At 42.5% G+C, this 12,258-nt stretch overlaps 1 protein-coding gene across 2 annotated transcripts in view; it reads left to right on the forward strand.

Annotated features, from left to right (window-relative positions):
* Positions 1–11,706, forward strand: part of LOC106573213 (aryl hydrocarbon receptor nuclear translocator-like protein 1) — a 28,093-nt gene extending 16,387 nt beyond the window's left edge. For both annotated transcript variants that reach the window (XM_014148046.2, XM_014148048.2), the window contains exons 2-18: positions 2,328–2,380; positions 2,494–2,641; positions 2,940–2,960; positions 3,401–3,439; positions 3,724–3,881; positions 3,986–4,065; positions 4,158–4,250; positions 4,372–4,489; positions 4,750–4,899; positions 8,691–8,937; positions 9,372–9,478; positions 9,582–9,732; positions 9,921–10,012; positions 10,305–10,413; positions 10,713–10,800; positions 11,022–11,115; positions 11,231–11,706. In XM_014148046.2, coding sequence (XP_014003521.2) covers positions 2,368–2,380; positions 2,494–2,641; positions 2,940–2,960; positions 3,401–3,439; positions 3,724–3,881; positions 3,986–4,065; positions 4,158–4,250; positions 4,372–4,489; positions 4,750–4,899; positions 8,691–8,937; positions 9,372–9,478; positions 9,582–9,732; positions 9,921–10,012; positions 10,305–10,413; positions 10,713–10,800; positions 11,022–11,115; positions 11,231–11,388 — 1,866 coding nt within the window. In that variant the 5' untranslated portion in view covers positions 2,328–2,367 and the 3' untranslated portion in view covers positions 11,389–11,706. The remainder of the gene's footprint in view (positions 1–2,327; positions 2,381–2,493; positions 2,642–2,939; positions 2,961–3,400; positions 3,440–3,723; positions 3,882–3,985; positions 4,066–4,157; positions 4,251–4,371; positions 4,490–4,749; positions 4,900–8,690; positions 8,938–9,371; positions 9,479–9,581; positions 9,733–9,920; positions 10,013–10,304; positions 10,414–10,712; positions 10,801–11,021; positions 11,116–11,230) is intronic.
* Positions 11,707–12,258: the final 552 nt, after the last annotated feature.

A 12,258-nucleotide genomic window follows, 5' to 3' on the forward strand; every position in this document is an offset into this window, starting at 1 on the left:
TTTTGTTTCATAGCTGGTAAATTAATCACACAAAGTCAAAGAACTACGAATCCTATGGAGCCTATCCCACCTCGCGCTGCAACCCTGGCTGGGGGCTTGAAGATCTGAGTGAAAGATTCATTTTTTTTTTAAGTTCTGCGCACAGGCATAAAAGTTTATCAAATTTACTTTAAACAAAATTCTGCTGGAGTGAGACTGTCCTTGTGTTTCTTGGCTATTTACATTGTTTTGTTCACAAGCTTGGTTGTTTTTCAATGTTTGAGATTCAACTGCTAGGGAAGAGAAGGCCGTTACTACTAGTCAGACTCAATCCCTTAGGCACAAACATGACTCAAGTCATGTTACCATGGTAACCTTCCGCCCTTAAAGGGGCAGGTGAAAATGTTGTCTCGTCTGATATTTTGGCTAAAAGACTGAGGTCACAAAATTTTAATGAACTTAAACAATATACTACATTACCTCTAGTAACACACTTATTGTTTTAAAAACATTACAAAGCATGCTCATCTATTTATTTGTTGTGTGTTTTTGCAGGAAATTTCTTTGGGGGCTGGTAAAAAAAATCTGAATGGCTGGTAGATTTTTAAATCCACCTGCCACAGTGGCTGGTGGACCAAAAAGTATATTTTAGGCCTGAATATATTTCTAAACACTTCTACAAGATACTACCATGACGAACACATCCCACTCAGCTTTTGGATCTTAGTTAAACTTTCTTTGGTTTCAGGTGTGTTAGGCCAAGACCAGAGTGACAACCAACAGTACGGCACACTGTTGGTTTTACATGTTTTGTGTCATTGGGAAAAGCCATTGATACAGTTTGACTTTAGAGGTTTTTCATTCTTTGAAGCTTCTGGCTTGTTCAGTGTTTGTTGCACAGATAGAATAAAGTGTTGTATATGCGAAAGTTCACCTCAGTGCCATCACAGACTGGTTTTACCTGGTTGCCTGACCTGCTGAGACCCCTGTCACCATCTGATCCTGCTCAGATGAGGTATGACAAAGAATTACCTTGGGTTAGATTTATACATTATATTATCCAAGAACAGTCAATGGTTCATTTACTGAAATTACCATTATTCCCAGATCTCAGACTCTAGCCTACCCATCAACTCAAGATGGAACTTTGTATCCATTCACTGATTGTTATAATATACTGCAAAATTCACCTGGGCTCCATTGACTAGACTGGTCTTCCCTGGCTATCTGACCCTGCTGGGACACCTGTCACCACCTGATCCTGCTAAGACATGATGAACATACTGTAGTGTTGTGTACTGACTGCACCATGACAGTGAAGCCTTTGGAGCTGTTTTTATACCGTGTCAGTGTGAAAAGTAGGGAATTAGCTTGGGAAACTGACAGATCAATAACGTTACATTGCTATACTGACTTTTATTAGGGCAAAAATAACATCTAACGTTAGCCAACTTTTGACTAGCTCTAATGGTACATCAACTGGCAAAAACGAGCCAAGTTAATTTACTTATTTTAAAACGGGACAAACAAAGGCCACACAACAGCTGTTAGACACTGCTACCTGACAGATGGCTAGAGCTGAACTGGCTGTGGTAGCTACTAGCTAGCTAGTTCGCTCATTCACTTCAGACAGAACTTCAATCGAGGGGATGAAACGCTAGCTAACGTTACATGTCAGTTACACTACTAGCTAGCTCAGCACTGGGAATAAATGCTTTTTTCTGTAAGTCAAACAGCATTTACCTTGCCAGCTACATCAGTCAAATAAAGAGTAGCCAGTTTCTGCTCTGCTTGCTTTTACAACTCAGAGAAAAAGCACAACACACACACAAATCCCTCACCTGTGGCTGAAGCCACCAAACAGCCTACCTGACCGCTCTGAGGCGTCTGCATGGTCCTAAAGTGTACAACGATGCTGGTGTACTTTGTAGCACAATGCAATGATTAAACTTGGGGGGGGGGCATTTCTGCATGTGGTGGTTCATGTCCCCGTCACCCCCCCCCGTCCCCAGTAAAAGTTGCATTTTTATATTTTTGTAAAGTGTAATAACAAATCCATCCCAGATCAAACTTGCAAAGACTAGGTTTCCTATCATACACCCCAGATTTTGCGCTTCAGCACCATGAATTTTATGTTTTCTATTTAGTGGCACTATGGCTAGCAATGATGACAGAATAAAATAACGTTTTTAATGCATATGACTGTGGGAACATCAGACGTGTCCATGGTAACCTCGTAAACAATTCATTTAGACCCGGCGTTTTATTTGAAACAGGCATTTATTTGCTGAAATATGTGCCAATGTTAAGCTATTAAAGTCTTACGGTATACACTTTTTTTCATCCAGAGCAATTGCAAATGGATGGAAGGAAATTCCAGAAGCTGTAATGAACATTTGTGGTGAGCGAGACCCCTTTTGTGCCTTGCTTTGTCCGGCAATTTTCTTGAATTCCATTTGAATGATCCTTCCTCAAAAATAGTACAAGTTAGTAACTCTAATATTTCTGTTTCAGATTATCTAATGGCAGACCAAAGAATGGACATTACCTCTACAATGAATGAGTTCATGTCCCCCAGCTCCAGCGACCTGATCAGCAGCTCCGTCAACACCCCAGGCATGGACTACACCCGCAAGAGAAAGGGCAGCACCTCCGACTACCAGTAAGCATCCCCATCATGACACTGTGGCCCACTCAGTCCCTGTGCACTGTCTCCCACCACAGTCAGTGCTGGAGATGATGGGTTCACTGAATTCTAAAGCTATGAATTCATAATTAACCCAACCTACTTACTTTGCACATTTTCTCAGAATTATAGCAGGCAATCTGCAAAAATAAATATTTTAGGGCATTGTGCTACATTGACTAATTTGTATGTCCGCTCAGTAGTTTTCCTGCAATCTGTTATTGATCCACATTCATCTGACAACGGAATGATTAACGCATTATTTTCTTTGCAGAATTGATGGATTTTCTTTCGAGTAAGTATGGTTTCATTTTTTACCTTTGGTTGCAGTTAGCTTTTTTGGATAAATACTTTGAATTTTAAAGGTTTGGAAATAGGACTTGTAGACAGAACTATTGCTAGGAATGGTTGATGATGGCATCCGATTAACTGCCACAGCGATAGAAGTATGGATACAGACAAGGATAAACTTAGTTGAGAATTTTTGCCGCAAAAGGCATGAATTACCCAACAGTGAGGCTTATTTATTATATTAATTACATGTAACTGGTTCTATATTGTACAGGGGAGGCATAGATGTTGAGATAGTATAGCGCTGTGTATGGACTTGTACCATTTACATAACCTATGTGGACCAGTGGTGAATGGGTTATTGTAACAGGACCCATGTTGTGTGTGTGATTGGTGCAAGACAGTTTCCACTAAAATGTGTCTCCTTTTTCCCCCTTCTTCCAGGGAGTGTGGTGATCACCAGGGCCGGATAAAAAATGCCAGGTACCCAGACTCATTCTTGAATCCTCATGGTTCACTTTTAAAAGTCTCTGTCGGCAGCTACGCATGGTGTTTCTAGTGACCTGGCAAGCGGTTGAACTCCAGGATCAAATATAATCTAATCTCTCTTGCAGGGTGAATTGAATGCTCATTTTTATTTTATTTTATTAGAGACAGAGAAAGCCTTGTCCCATCGACGAATAGGCACTTTATGTAGTCTATAGATTGCACTGTGTGACAGAAGGACTAGGAGTTGTTCTGTTTGCTTACTGCTACACTGCCAATAGGGAGGCACACAGTCAGATTGAGAAGCGGCGCAGGGACAAGATGAACAGCTTCATAGACGACCTGGCGGCACTAGTCCCTACCTGCAACGCTATGTCCCGCAAGCTGGACAAACTCACGGTCCTACGCATGGCTGTCCAGCATATGAAGACATTAAGAGGTGCGATGGAGACAGACGGCAGGCAAATTATCACTTGACATCAAAGAGGAGGGAGAAGTTGTGACTTGAGAATTCAATGACAATTTTTTTGTGTTTTTCTACAGGAGCAGCAAACCCTTACACAGAGGCGAACTACAAGCCGTCTTTCCTGTCCGATGATGAACTGAAGCACTTAATATTGAGGGTAGGTTCATGCCCTCTAACTCCTCTTTGCTAAGTTGCTCTCTCGGTGAGCCTGACGACACAAGCCTCAATGTTTTGTGTGTCTTCCTTTAGGCTGCTGACGGCTTTCTGTTTGTTGTTGGATGTGATCGTGGGAAGATCCTTTTTGTCTCGGAGTCAGTTTACAAGATCCTCAACTATTGCCAGGCACGTCTCCATTCCTGTCAAATGTCCTACTGTTATACTGTAATTCATGTTGTACTATCTATACCAGACCAAATCTGAGCTCACAAATGCTCATTTCCAAAGTCAATCTCCCTTTCCTCAGAATGACCTAATTGGCCAGAGTCTGTTTGATTACCTGCATCCTAAAGACATCGCCAAAGTCAAGGAGCAACTGTCGTCATCGGATACAGCACCCCGGGAGCGACTCATCGATGCCAAAAGTAAACTCTCCCTCCTGTCATGTCAGACCCTGTCCTCATAAGGGCAGGTCAAGTCAGGAAAGTAGTCTGACACGGGGTGAAAAAGTCAATACAGCATTATGTCTCATTAAATACTGTATGCCAATTACCTGGCAGTTTACCTGCAATATTAAGTATATAAACATCATGGCATATAAGATTATAATGCTTCTAACATTATATACAAGTTATTGGGAATGATTAGCTCACAATGTTCAGCAGATGTAATTGTTCTCCCTCAGCCGGTCTACCAGTTAAGACAGACATCACCCCTGGGCTATCTCGACTGTGCTCCGGGGCCAGACGCTCGTTCTTCTGCCGAATGAAGTGTAACCGGCCCTATATCAAAACAGAGGACAAGGACTTCCCCTCCACCTGCTCCAAAAAGAAAGGTACCCATCTCAAGATCTAGGCCAGCCTCCTTCCCTGATGCCTTTATTTCGGTACTCATAAACCTGGCATCACAGATCATTAGCATCATACTAGCATTACAATTAGAGTACAGGATGTATGCTTCTCTATGTACCAAGTGGCTTGGCTAATAAACAATATGCTTATTTTAGAACTTCAAGTGAAACTATCGAGGTTTGAAAACTAACTCGTTACTTTTTTTTTTTAAACCTCAATGTATGGCTTATACATGCTAACTAAACCATCTGCAGTTCTCTCCCAGCCGAGAAAGGCAAAAAAATATTGCATTCTAACCTGGCATCTTTTAGTGCACAAGATCTGAGCGCTTGTTCCTGTCACGTGGAGCAGGGATAGTTAGATCTATTAGACATCGGTAGTAGTTTAATTTCTCTTTCAATGCATATCTCTGGAAACCAAGCAGAAAATGATGTGCACTGAAGATGGAATTGTAGCCAGACATGCATTAGAAGATAATTCATTGTCAGCCAGATAAGAAACACTATGCTCACAACCTGTATCTCCTAAATGGTGTCACTGGTGTACTGTGTTAGTATAGTGTTGCGCCCTGTACTGAAACGTCGGTACTTTTTTTATACTAGAACATGAAACGGTTCGGTAATATAATTTTTGGTATTTCTGTCAAAAGTCTCACATCACATACGGATTGAGAGGATCGAGTCTATCTAGTAATTTGTTGGAATCTTCTCAAGGGGGCAGTTGTAAGCAGCGCCGTAAAAATACTTTAAAGTACTACTTAAGTACTTTTTGGGGGTATCTGTACTTTACTTTACTATTTGTATTTTTTACAACTTTTACTTCACAACATTCCTAAAGAAAATGATGTACTTTTTACTCCATACATTTTCCCTGACACCCAAAAGTACTTGTTACATTTTGAATGCTTAGCAGGACAGGATAATAGTCTAATTCACACATTTACAGTGAGGGAAAAATGTATTTGATCCCCTGCTGATTTTGTACGTTTGCCCACTGACAAAGAAATGATCAGTCTATCATTTTAATGGTAGGTTTATTTGAACAGTGAGAGACAGAATAACTACAAAAAAATCCAGAAAAATGCATGTCAAAAATGTTACATTTATTTGCATTTTAATGAGGGAAATAAGTATTTGACCCCCTCTCAATCAGAAAGATTTATGGCTCCCAGGTGTCTTTTATACAGGTAACGAGCTGAGAGTAGGAGCACACTTAAAGGGAGTGCTCCTAATCTCAGCTTGTTACCTGTATAAAAGACACCTGTCCACAGAAGCAATCAATCAATCAGATTATTCGCAAATGGAAGAAACACAAAATAACTGTCAATCTCCCTCGGCCTGGGGCTCCATGCAAGGTCTCACCTCGTGGAGTTGCAATGATCATGAGAACAGTGAGGAATCAGCCCAGAACTACACGGGAGGATCTTGTTAATGATCTCAAGGCAGCTGGGACCATAGTCACCAACAAAACAATTGGTAACACACTACGCCGTGAAGGACTGAAATCCTGCAGCGCCCGCAAGGTCCCCCTGCTCAAGAAAGCACATACATGCCCGTCTGAAGTTTGCCAATGAACATCTGAATGATTCAGAGGACAACTTGGTGAAAGTGTTGTGGTCAGATGAGACTAAAATGGAGCTCTTTGGCATCAACTCAACTCGCCGTGTTTGGAGGAGGAGGAATGCTGCCTATGACCCCAAGGACACCATCCCCACCGTCAAACATGAAGGTGGAAACATTATGCTTTGGGGGTGTTTTTCTGCTAAGGGGACAGGACAACTTTACCGCATCAAAGGGACGATGGATGGGGCCATGTACTGTCAAATCTTGGGTGAGAACCTCCTTCCCTCAGCCAGGGCATTGAAAATGGGTCGTGGATGGGTATTCCAGCATGACAATGACCCAAAACACACGGCCAAGGCAACAAAGGAGTGGCTCTAGAAGAAGCTCATTAAGGTCCTGGAGTGGCCTAGCCAGTCTCCAGACCTTAATCCCATCGGAAATCTGTGGAGGGAGCTGAAGGTTCGAGTTGCCAAACGTCAGCCTCGAAACCTTAATGACTTGGAGAAGATCTGCAAAGAGGAGTGGGACAAAATCCCTCCTGAGATGTGTGCAAACCTGGTAGCCAACTACAAGAAACGTCTGACCTCTGATTGCCAACAAGGGTTTTGCCACCAAGTAATGTTTTGCAGAGTGGTCAAATACTTATTTTCCTCATTAAAATGCAAATAAATTTATAACACTTTTGACATTCTGGATTTTTTTGTCGTTATTCTGTCTCTCACTGTTCAAATAAACCTACCATTAAAATGATAGACTGATCATTTCTTTGTCAGTGGGCAAACGTACAAAATCAGCAGGGGATCAAATACATTTTTCCCTCACTGTATCAAGAGAACATCCCTGGTCATCCCTACTGCCTCTGATCTGGCGGAATCACTAAACACATGCTTAGTCTCTAAATTCTGTGTAAGTGTTGGAGCATGCCCCTGGCTTTCCGTAAATGTATTTAAAAAATGTATTAATATAAGCAATTTGAAATTATTTATACTGGGTGACTTTCACGTTTACTTGAGTCATTTTCTATTAAGGCATCTTTACTTTTACTCAAGTATAACAATTGGGTACTTTTTCCACCACTGTTTGTAAGCTAGCCAGGCCACTTACGCATGCAGCTGACACAGCGCGAGACACTTTTGAGAAGCAAGCAAGAGAGATAGTGGCAACAGTATGGCTTCTTCTAACTAAAACATCATACCTTGACGCCCACAGCTTGATGACAAAACTGGCTCCAGAAGCGAACTATGGGAATATTTTGTTACAGAGCAGATGATTAGGACCAGCCCACCGAAACCACTAGGCAAAAGGTGTTACAAAGCAGTGCAGTGCAAGGGCGGTTTAGTTCCAAAACATTTTTTTAAAAAAGCTACGTTAATCTTCTAGCAACTAAATTGGAATAATTGAGTGACAATGACACAAACATATATTCAGCATGACGTTCATGTGAGCATTATAATATGATAACAACCCAAAAGTAATGTGAAATGCATTCATAACTTAGCTATGACCACAATATATTTAGACTACTTTGCGTTTGTCTGGGCTTTCTAGCAGTAGCCAGCCAGTAGCCCTGGGTGGAGCATTGCACCCTGGGAGTCGAAATTCATTAGCATCATTAACACACTGCATCTGTTAAGCTCAAGGTCTTGGAGAATACTTTAATTTGACAAATATTTTACTGCTGGTACAATACACTCCTACCATGTATTCATTACATACTATTTGATACAGTTGTCAATGGGGATATCCAACAAGGAAAACCATTATGTAGTGTAAAATCATCAAAACACTAAAGACAACATGACGTGATGACATTGTGCACAGTTTTCGGGCACCCTTTTAGTGCTCTTGAGTGGTACTTTCAGAACTACTGGCTTAAAAGTATACAAAACCTCTTTCAATCTCTTTTTAAAATGTGCTGCGATTTTAAACCATTTAGTAAGCAAAACTGTGCAGGTTATGCAAAACAGAATGCAAATGTCCAGCGACGCCCACGTTGAATATTTCAGTGCTTATGAATATTTTATCTAGGAAAACGTTGTTCTCCCCTTGATTGACCACTGATTTCAGATGGCTGGTTTTACTTGTTTGCTTAGCTTGTGGTTTTCTCATTAAATCAGTCATTTAGACTTGACTTAAAGTCATGGACCACCCGTAAACAGATAACCATTGTATGGGAGGAAATATATTTACAATGTTTATTTTTCTACCTATAGCCGACCGCAAGAGCTTCTGCACGATCCACAGTACTGGCTACCTGAAGAGCTGGCCGCCCAGCAAGATGGGCCTGGACAATGACAACGAACCCGACAATGAGGGCTGTAACCTCAGCTGCCTGGTGGCCATCGGCCGGCTGCATCCCCACATCGTCCCCCAGCCCTCCCACGAGGACATCCGCGTCAAACCCACCGACTACGTCTCCCGCCACTCCATCGATGGGAAGTTTGTCTTTGTTGACCAGAGGTACGATGATGGAGCTTATAACTTCATTTAACTATGACACTGTTGGTTTATGATTAGATGTGAGCTGGTTGTTCATCAAGTTGGCCAAGAAAACACACATTCTAGAAGTATGGTTTAAACTAATACGTGAAGAGGCAACAAATCGTCAGTAAATTTCTCCTCTTCAACCACCCTTCACCCAAGATTATCCTACGTACATAGGCTTGTCAAGGCAGGTTCAGCCTCCGTATATTTTATGAATGAATCTCCTGCTCACAGCTTGACACCTCACAGGCCATTATTACTCATGGCGGTAATTTAAACTATCATAAAATGTCCGTGAACTGATTAATGTTCATAGGAAATGCTCCGATGCCATTTAAAGGCTCTTCAGTGATCTCTTCTCAAAAACAAAGAACAGCACAGATTAGAAACTCTCTTTCCTTTCTATTCAGGGCCACAGCCATTCTTGCATACTTACCCCAGGAGCTTCTTGGCACCTCTTTCTACGAGTATTTCCATCAGGATGATATTGGCCACCTGGCAGAATGTCACAGACAAGGTATTGGATCAACTGTCTGGCGTGACAACATTAATTTGTGATTTACATCTTACTATATTTAGTCACCACATTTTGTTCTGTGATCTTACATCTTGTTTCACAGTGCTTCAGATGAGAGAAAAGATCAACACAAACTGTTATAAGTTCAAGATTAAAGATGGCTCCTTCATCACTCTGCGAAGCCGCTGGTTCAGTTTCATGAATCCCTGGACCAAAGAGGTGGAGTACATCGTCTCCACAAACACAGTGGTCTCGTAAGTCACCCTTCTCTCTACCGCCCTATTTATGGCGAAGGTTACATTGGAAAAAATACTCTTAAATGTTCATATATCATTGGGGCTCCATTGATCGTTTTAGAGCTAACTGGCAGTACGTATTCGGTGGCTGTTCTGTTTTTGTACTTGAAACTGGTCCTGATGTTGCTGTGTGATCCCATCTCTAGGTGCAGTATGCTGGATGGTGCAGACTCCAGCTATCCTCAGTCTGCCGTCTCTCCCACTCTCGCCTCTATGGACAGTGTGCTGACATCAGAAGGTGACATTTATTGAATGATCCGAAAGAAGGCATGCTTTTCTACATATCAGAGGGGCTTCCTTTAGGGCTTTGGAACAAGATCTGAGATTTGTCAGCTGATTCTCTCTGTACGCAAAGATACACGCTATAATGAATAGCTTTCTTTGATTAAACGTACTGTATCTACGTGTACGAAATGACAAAACATCTGCGATCTCGTAACAAGACTATAGGAGCGTTGGATCAAATGTGAAAATGCAATGATCTCAGTCAGTCTAGGAGCAGTCAGTGTGATTGATATGTTTGATTGCAGGTGGAGGGAGACGGGCCCTTCAGACGGTGCCAGGCATCCCCGGGGGAACACGTGCAGGTGCCGGTAAGATCGGTCGCATGATCGCAGAGGAGGTGATGGAGACTCAGAGGTGAGAGAGTGAAGGCAGAAAATGGATGACAGGTTGTTAATAGCTGTAGAACCAAAAGAATAACACCCAGACCATGAAGCCTGTCTTGTTTGGTGATTTACTTTTCTGTACACATCCCTTCGCGGGCGAATTCTCTGATCTCAGATATTTATGCACCCTTTATCAAGAAAGTGACGGGCTTTGGAAATGAGTCTGTTCAGTTATGATGAATTACCTGGAGCTGAAGGTTCATCAGCTGAATTGTTCACAGTGTCTCAGAGCCCTAGTCTGATGGCGCTGTCTGTTCTGCTCTCTGCCAGGACCCGAGGCTCGACCCCCTCCAGCTGTGGCTCCAGCCCCCTGAACATCAGCACCCCTCCTCCAGACTGCTCTCCAGGGGGCAAGAGAGTGAGTCTGCGGGAGCCACACGATAAAGAACATTGGGATGGTTGAAATGTCATTGATGGATTTTTCTTTTTTTCCAAATAGCACTGTCTGGCACTGATTTTTAATTGGTTGGATCTTGTGCTTGATCCAGGATTGTCTGTTGCTTACTTAGTTAGGCCTGTGTCCTGTGGTTGAAAGATGATCTTCTATGTAGACCACCACTGACCTATTTGTTCTGGCAGATTCAAAATGGAACGCCAGACCTTCCGTCGGCAGGGACGCTACGAGGAGGACCCGACACCATTGGATACCCATACTCCAACCAGTCTATTATGAGTAAGTAGCTGTAACATGTTCTAAGAATTTCAAACACTGAATCCCTGCCCATTTCAAGTAAACGTGATATATTTCTGGTGAAAAACCACAGCATTTTCCTTCAACACTCCTCTAGGTGACAACTCGCACCTCAGCATTGACATCATGGATGAACCAGGCTCTAGCAGCCCCAGTAACGACGAGGCAGCCATGGCTGTGATCATGAGTCTCCTGGAGGCTGACGCAGGCCTCGGTGGCCCTGTAGACTTCAGTGACTTACCCTGGCCCTTGTGAGGACAGCCCTAGCAGGGCTGTTGGCCTAAGGCCCACAGAACCCTGAATTGACCATGCAGTCATATCAACAGGACCCATGCAAGCCAACTACAGCTACTGTAGGACTCATTGGAGCAGGACCCCTCAAAGTGTACCTGTCTGCATACAGGCCCTCCCTTGCCTGCTGATGGGCACTCTTCCATTGACGTTTTCAATGTATATTTTCCTGCATTATCCTACCAGGGATTTCTATATTGAAAACATGTCTTTAGATGCTTTTACACTACAGTACATAATGAGTGTATGGTATCAGCAGTAAAATAAAGTATTTGAGCTTAACAGATGCAGTGTGTTAATAAGTAGTATCCATATTTAAAATGTTCTAAACAATCCCACTTGATGAATCTGAGGGTGTCATTCAGGGTATTGCATGTAATGGAAGCAATGTCACATTTCAGAAGATTTACCCTATTGGTGCAGCGCTGGGATATTTTTATCATGTTGCCATCCAGTGGCAGAAAATGTCAGCTAGAGATAACAGGAGACTGCATTGCTAATGTGGTGAGGAGAAACAACTAAGCTGACATCAGCACAAGGATTTGAGGCAATTTGCTAGTTAAAGCCCGACGACCATGGGTAACCAGTATTAAGAGACCTCGGAGGTTCGTGGCTAAATCCAGGAAATCTGAGTTGTGCTTAACAGCCCATAGCTGTGGTATGGAATTCCACTGAGCATTTTTGGAAAACAAATGTTCAGCTCATGCAGTACTGGTCCCTTCAGACCCAGTAAGCGGTTACCACTAGCTGCTTGATGACTGAGCCGGAGCAAATGTTATGCTTGCTCTCTCTCCAACTGGAATAGATTCATTGTTGTACCATATTGACTAAGGA

The sequence above is a fragment of the Salmo salar genome, chromosome ssa16, assembly GCF_905237065.1.
Source record: "Salmo salar chromosome ssa16, Ssal_v3.1, whole genome shotgun sequence".
In the NCBI taxonomy this organism is placed as follows: Eukaryota; Metazoa; Chordata; class Actinopteri; order Salmoniformes; family Salmonidae; genus Salmo; species Salmo salar.